The sequence below is a fragment of the Salvelinus sp. IW2-2015 genome, unplaced genomic scaffold, assembly GCF_002910315.2.
Source record: "Salvelinus sp. IW2-2015 unplaced genomic scaffold, ASM291031v2 Un_scaffold1493, whole genome shotgun sequence".
NCBI lineage: Eukaryota > Metazoa > Chordata > Actinopteri > Salmoniformes > Salmonidae > Salvelinus > Salvelinus sp. IW2-2015.
In genome coordinates this window covers 200,977-208,616 of record NW_019942943.1, presented here as the reverse complement: position 1 = coordinate 208,616, position 7,640 = coordinate 200,977, and the positions used below count along the sequence as shown (strand labels likewise).

General features: G+C 47.7%; 1 protein-coding gene across 1 annotated transcript in view; it reads right to left on the bottom strand.

The window, feature by feature from the left end:
• Nucleotides 1-669: 669 nt before the first annotated feature.
• Nucleotides 670-7,640, bottom strand: part of LOC112071015 (ribosomal protein S6 kinase alpha-5-like) — a 67,749-nt gene continuing 60,778 nt past the window's right edge. Inside the window, exons 12-16 of the mRNA XM_024138466.1 lie at nucleotides 6,569-6,739; nucleotides 6,122-6,313; nucleotides 3,648-3,807; nucleotides 1,462-1,628; nucleotides 670-1,206 (exon numbers count right to left, since the gene is read on the bottom strand). Of these exons, the coding sequence (XP_023994234.1) occupies nucleotides 670-1,206; nucleotides 1,462-1,628; nucleotides 3,648-3,807; nucleotides 6,122-6,313; nucleotides 6,569-6,739 (1,227 nt within the window). The remainder of the gene's footprint in view (nucleotides 1,207-1,461; nucleotides 1,629-3,647; nucleotides 3,808-6,121; nucleotides 6,314-6,568; nucleotides 6,740-7,640) is intronic.

Genomic DNA, 7,640 nt, shown 5'->3' with positions numbered 1-7,640 from the left:
CTGGCTGCATCGCTCAGCCTGGATGCGTGCATGCACTTGTGGTCCATGCATGTGGCTGATTGTGAGCGATTGACTGCGAGCTGCCATGGAGGGAGGAGAGAGAGATCTACATGGCTGGTCCATCTGAGTCTTCTCTCTCTCTCTCTCTCTGCTCTCTCTCTCAGTCTCTCTCTCAGTCTCTCTCTCTCTCATCTCTCTCTCGTCTCTCTCCTCTCAGTCTCTCTCTCTCTCGTCTCTCTAACTCTCTCAGTTCTCTCTTCTCAGTTCTCTCCTCTCTCAGTCTTCTCTCTCTCAGTCTCTCTCTCTCAGTCTGAGAAGTAGGAAAGGCGGCGAGCGTTCCGGGGCGGGGTCATTGTCTGAGCCCCATGGAGAGGGGTGTGGTGACAGGGGTGGTGGTGGAGCTGATGGAAGGTTGGGGTGGAGGGTCGGTGACGTCGTCTCCCCCAGTCTTCTCCTGGTGAGACAGGGTGGAGGAGGAGTGGGTGTCCTGGTGGACAGGGTGGAGGAGGAGTGGTTGTCCTGGTGACAGGGTGGAGGAAGTGGGTGTCCTGGGGACAGCGGGAGGAAGGGGTGTCTGGTGAGACAGGGGGAGGAGGCGTGGTGTCCTGGTGAGACAGGTGGCAGGAGGAGTGGGTGTCTGGTGGTGTGAACAAGGTGGAGGAGTAGGTTCTAGGTGGGACAGGTGGAGAGCGTGGGGTGTCCTGGTGGGACACGGGAGGAGGAGGAGTGGATGTCCTGGTTTGGGACAGGGTTGGAGGGAGGGAGGGGTTGTTCCTTGGTGGGACAGGTGGAGGTGGAGTGGGTGTTCCTTGGTGGGACAGGGTGGAGGGAGGAGGAGTGGGTGTCCTGGTGGGACAGGGTGGAGGAGGAGTGGGTGTCCTGGTGGGACAGGGAGGAGGAGGAGAAGAGGGTGTCCTGGTGAGACTGGGAGAAGGAAAAGGAGGAGTGGGTGTTGTGGTGAGACAAGGTGGAGGAGGAAGAGGTGGAGAAGGAGGAGCGGGTGTCCTGGTGCGACTGGGAGGAGGAGGAGGAGGAGCGGGTGTCCGGGTGGGACTGAGAGGAGGAGGAAGAGGAGCGGGTGCTCTCTCCGGAGCTGCTCCTRGTCTCTGTGCTGGTGCTGGTCTTCTTCAACTTCCTCCTCTTGGCCAGCGGGGCCTTGTCCACCGTCTGCAGACGGAAACCCTCCCGCTTACACTTGTTGAATGCCTGGAGAAGCAGAGCACAACAAACACATTCACATGAACAACAGTAACCTACAACACAATAAACATTCACAAAAAATACTCAAATAAAAACATGTATGGATCTTTACCCACCCTCACCATCCCCTTTGGAAGAGCTGATGAGAGCAACTGAATAGGGGATATTTGATATTCTCAAACTCCTGCAGCATCCTCTAATGCAAACCTGGCCCTCCCTCTCACCATGCCACGCTCTCCTGAATGAATGAATCAAGCTCACATTGAAGGTAGCCTTGACGTAGGTGTGTACAGACACGGTGGTGGAGGAACCCAGGATGTCAGGTGTCATCAGAGGGTTGGAGGAGAGCTGGCTGTCGTCTTGGAGCCAGGCGTTGTACCTCAGACCACACATCTTGATCCGCTTGTCAGGGTCCACAGTCAGCAGCTCTATAGGTACCACACAAACGTCGTAGATTAGAAACACAATTAGTCACTCCAACTCCAGTTATTACTAACCTGATTCGGCTTATCAACCAGCTAATTATAACAATCAGGTGTGCTAGATCAGGGTTAGAATGAAAACCTACAGGACAGTAGCTCTCCAGGAACAGGGTTGGAGAGCCTTGGAGCAGAAAGAACCTGTGGTGAACATGACAGGCTGAACCTGTGGTGAACATGACCGACAGAACCTGTGGTGAACATGACCGACTGAACCTGTGGTGAACATGACAGACAGAACCTGTGGTGAACATGACAGACAGAACCTGTGGTGAACATGACAGACAGAACCTGTGGTGAAACATGACAAGGACTGAAACCTGTGTGAACATGACAGACAGAAACCTGTGGTGAACGATGACAGACAGAACCTGTGGTGACAGACAGACAGAAACCTGTGGTGACATGACCGACAGAACGCGTGAACATACAGAACAACTGTGGTGAACATGACAGACTGAACCTGTGGTGAACATGACAGACCAGAACCTGTGGTGAACATACAGACGAACCTGTGGTGAACATGACAGACAGAACCTGTGGTGAACATGACAGACTGAACCTGTGGTGAACATGACAGACTGAACCTGTGGTGAACATACAGACAGAACTTGTGCGTGAAACCATGGACAGACAAGAACCTGTGGTGAACATGACAGACAGAACCTGTGGTGAACATGACAGACTGACTGTGTGAACATGACAGACGAACTGTGAGTGAACATGACAGACTGAAACCTGTGGTGAACATGACAGGACTGAACCTGTGGTGAAACATGACAGACAGAACCTGTGAGTGAACATTGCAACAGGACGAACCTGTGGTGAACACATAGACAGACTGAACTGGTGGTGAACATGACAGACGAACCTGTGGGTGACACAGCTGAGCAGCATTCACCTGCACACTTAGAAGATCCACAACTCCTACCAGACAACACCAAATCAAAACTAATACATCAACCTCAACTCCAATAATGCTGTCCATTCAAAACTTTACCAAACTAGGGGTGAAACACAAGGAAAAACAAACGTTTAAACTGGTCGGACATGCAGAATAATTATTTTAGTTATTTCCAGTAAGTTGAACCATTGAAAGCAAGGTGCAACCTTCACCTGTAGCAAAGCATGGCCTGAAGTTTCATCATCAAAAGCCTGATCAGGGTCAACTCGAATTGAAAGGCTAGGAAGCATGACTTTTTACTCAACAATGTAACACAACACAGTTGGTCAAGACTTAGTAAACTTATTTGTTGTCACAAATCTGGGTTACCTATAAGTACAAAACATAGTTATGTTTTTGGTTATTACATATTATTTACTTATTTCCGGATATCTTTGAAACTACCCACAATGCACTATTTCTCAATGTCATATGGGATGATCTGTGCTACTGAAGCTTGCTTGAAAACTGGCTAACGTTTAGCGTTAGCCATGCTAGCATGTAATTACATTCCGGACAAAAGTGGTTGGCAGGGCGGCGAGCTACAATCCACCAATCACAGAAGTGTGACGTAAACAAGAAGCAGATGGGGCACGTGCAGCCATTACAGCATTTCTTCCTGTGGGCTTAAAACGAACAGAGAAAATCATACCGCTCTCTAATTGTGCAGTACCTCGTCTGTTGTCCTTTTTGTTTTGTCAACTTTCCGGCATGTTCTCTGAATTTAAGTAGGCTACGGGAGTTTTGTAACTTTTCCACCTCGGCTTTAGTGCTAGCGCGCTAGCTTGACGGACATCTGGAATCGATCTATTTGGGATTTTCCTTCACCATCGGCGCGTGAAGCGCCCGCCTCCCCCCTGGCTTTGGTAATAAATAGACTTTCTCCTTTAATAAATAGCTTCTCCTTTAATAAATAGCTTCTACTTTTCAATTTTCTCAATTATTGAATTGGAATTTCAGTTAGTTCCTGAATTGACCGACTTCAATTGGAATTGACCCCCTGATGTTCCATTTCCCAGGCTCACCTTGTATGAGGTCTTTGGCCTGCTGTGAGACACTCCGCCAAGCCTCTCCCTCGAAGGAGAAGTCTCCCTGTTTAATCTTCTTCATGATCTCTTCAGCACTGGTGCGGGCCAGACTCTTCCCCTGACACTGGAACGGCACCTGACCCGACAGCATGGTGTACTGAAATATAATAATAATAAATATATGATCCAATATAATAATACATATTATGTTCCGTAATCCTACATGTAGCCTATATGTTGATATTGTGTATACTATGGTATGCATGTTCTCCATGCATGTGTACACATCTTTAAACCGTTAGCTTAGTAAATAATGTACCAGGTGTACTCTCACCTGATCTAAGCCTGATTGAGGTTGGCCTKGTTTCTAATGCCTCATTAAGCAAACAACATTTTTCCAGTGCCTGTTTCCAGTGCCTCTGTGACATGTGTGCGTGTCCGCTCCTCGGCTCACTATGCTTCCAGGGTACTCTGCCGTACAGAGCCTGGCCTGTCAGGAAGCATCACATCACGGCTCTGTACACACATTCAGCCTAGCCAGCACACTACTATACTGTACCCCCAGGGGGCGACGCAAAGAGAGAAGAGAAAAGAGAGAGAGKCTGCACACTCGAGAGGCCAAGTGGAGAAATCACTCTTCTTCCCTCCCCCTCTCTTCCTCAAGCTCAGTCTGATGAATAAAAACAACAACATCTGCTGAGGAAAATGAAACCCTTCTCAAATTCATAGACAGCGCTTTAAATGTAACGACCGACAGTCCATGACATCCGAGAGATTATCTAGCCATCTTTAGACGCTACACATAGTTTACATTAAGAAAACCTCATGTTTTGGGTTGTGATAAAAATGGACAATTGAAATGAGCATTGAAAAGGTTCCCAAACGGCAGACTTGCCAGGCCGAGGCCATTAACCAGTCACTTGGTAGGCTGCAGCGGGAGGCGCAGAGTGCTGGCGTCAGAGCCCTTCATGCTACTGGGTGAATACTTAAAGGGTTTTCAGTAACAGTAACAGAGCAGAACAGTCCACTTCTGGGTAGGCCTGGCAGCGGAGGGGCAGAGGTGCTGGGACGTAGCGCTTCATCTACTGGTGAATATTGAAAGGTTTGCAGTACAGAACAAGAGGAGACCAAGTCACTCTGGAGTAGGCCTGCAGCGGGGGGCAGAGTGCTGGGCGTAGAAGCTTCATCTACTGGTGAATATTAAAGGGTTTCAGTACAGAACAGAGCAGAACCCAGTCCACTTGAGTAGGCTGCAGCGGGAGGGCAGGAGTGCTGGGCGTAGCGCTTCATCTACTGGTGAATATTAAAGGGTTTCCAGTTAACAGAAGAGAACGCAGAACCCAGTTTCCAACTCTGAGGTAGGCCCTGCAGCGGGAGGGGCAGATGCAGTGGGCGTAGCGCTTTTCATCTACTGGTGAATATTAAAGGTTTCAGTACAGAACAGGCAGAACCCAGTCCACTCTGAGTAGGCCTGCAGCGGGAGGCAGAGTGGCTGGCGTAGCGCTTCATCTACTGGTGAATATTAAAGGGTTTCAGTACAGAACAGAGCAGAACCCAGTCCACTCTGAGTAGGCTGCAGCGGGAGGGCAGAGTGCTGGCGTAGGCTTCATCTACTGGTGAATATTAAAGGGTTTCAGTACAGACAAACAGAGCAGAACAGAGCAGAGGCGATCCAACAGGATAACAGAAGAGAAGCATGTTAACTGTACTGAATAAGACACATGGGTATCAGACAGGCCCTAACCACATAACACAATGCCACAGCATGCAGAGAACACCAGAACAGCGCCACATGTGAATGGCCTGGTCACACACAATGTTGACACACAACTGCTGAATCAAGCTGGAATTTCTGTAGCTGATTCGAAGCGTCAATGAAATGCCAGATCTACGAGAAGTGCAGCTAATTGGTATAGAGCAGGAGTGTCGAGCTCATTTTGACCACGGGCTGCATTGTCTTCACCTAGCTCCAGCAGCCGCACTGAAAATGTGTTAGATTTTCTTGMTATCAAAATGTGCAAAAAACAGACCTCTGTCCAATTTTCGATGCTCCCTGACTGTCTAGCTTTCATTTTGGTGTTTTTTAGCGAGCTGGAAAGTGAAGAGATTGTATAAAATGTAAGTCCATTATTATTTCTACAGTTTCAATTTGGTTGTAGTATTTGAAATATAGATTGAGGTAGTTTTCTCCCCCCAAGAAAATATTTATAAAAAATKTATTTATTTATATTTTACTCAAACCACCTGCGGCCGGATTAAATAAACTTGAGTTTGACACGTTAGAGGCCAAATGTTTATTTGGGACCGAGCAGCTCTCTCTCTCTCCCTGGGTGAAACTCGGTTCCCTTGGTTCCCCAACCTCTTTCTCAAAACGCATTGGAGGAGAAGTTCTGAGTGAAGGACCTTCTCCTTCAATGCATTTGAAGGGTATATGTATTCACTCCTCCSTACCCCCTCGGACCTCCACTCACCAGGATGACCCCCAGGCTCCAGAGGTCACATGACTCGTCRTAGCCGTCGTATTTGAGGATCTCCGGYGCGGCGTAGGCCAGGGTGAAACACGGCGTCTTCAGCAGCTGGTTGTCTGGGGGCTTCAGCCGGGCAAAACCAAAGTCTATGATCTTTATCTCAGCGTTCTCACTCTCATCTGTGAACAGCAGGTTCTGAAAGACGGGTTTCAAGAGAGAAACATGTTTGTGTTATTTCTACTCTGTCTAAATGTATCACTGCCATTTAGTAATGGCACATAGGTGGCCTTTCCTAGCCTTGTGACGGGGAAGGATGAGAAGCAACACTTCTGAGATGTCAGTCTCAGATCCACTTGCCCAAGTATTTGGTACTGTAATTTGATGTATTGATCACACACACACACACACACACACACACACACACACACACACGGAGTGCTTCAGTAGTACCTCTGGTTTGAGGTCTCTGTGTACCACTCCTACATCGTGCATGTGGCTGACGGCTGACACCAGTCTCCTCATGATGCGGCTGGCCTCCGTCTCACTGAAGTGCTGTTTCCTCCGGATCCTCTCCAGCAGCTCTCCACCRCGCAGCAGCTCCAACACCAGGTACGTATGCAGCTAGAGAGAGACAGAAAGATGGACTTACTCCTAGTGTCTCCAGAGAGAAGCATTACAGTACAATATAATGAGTCATGTTTACTATGTATTAATAGTTCATATGCGCATGGAAATATTCCTATAGATTTTGTAATTATATGTCATTATTTTGTAATTATATTAGATTTGTAATGAAGAGAATTTGGAAGCTAGAATTCTCTGGGACATTATCCTTCTGTTCTCTCTCCTGGGGACCTTCTCCCCTCTGTTTCTCCGTGGGTCATTACTTGCTGTTTTCTCCTGCGGGCATTATCTTGTTTCTCCTCTGGGACATTATCCTCTGTTCTTCTCCTCTGGGACTTATCCTTCTGTTCTCTCTGCTGGGAATTATCTTCTGTTCTTCCTCCTGGGACATTACCTTCTGTTTCCTCTCTGGGACTTATTTCTGGTTTCTCCTGCTTGGACATTATCCTTCTGTTCTCTCTCATGGGACATTATCGCTCTGTTCTCTTCTCTCTCCTGGGAACTTATTCCTCAGTTTCACTCTCCTGCTGGACTTATCCTTTTCTGTTCTCGTTCACTGCTGGGACAACTCTATCCACTTCTCGTTCTCCTCCTCTCCTATTGTCCTAGTAAATAAAACACCTATAAATCTATCCCCTCGATGAGATTTCAGGTTGTATTGTTCCAGTACATATACAGCTCTGGAACAATACAGGTACATTCCACTATAGGTATAGATTCATCAAACCCACATGGAACATATTTCTGTATGTGGGCCTTGTAGTTGGTTAAGAAAAAAAATGACTTGATCAAATTGGGTCAAAAAACCGAAAGTGTGTATGGTCCATGTGTGTGTGTGTTTGTGTGTGTGTGTGTGTGTGTGGCTTGAAATTGGGAGAGTTCTTCAATTTAAGCTGGG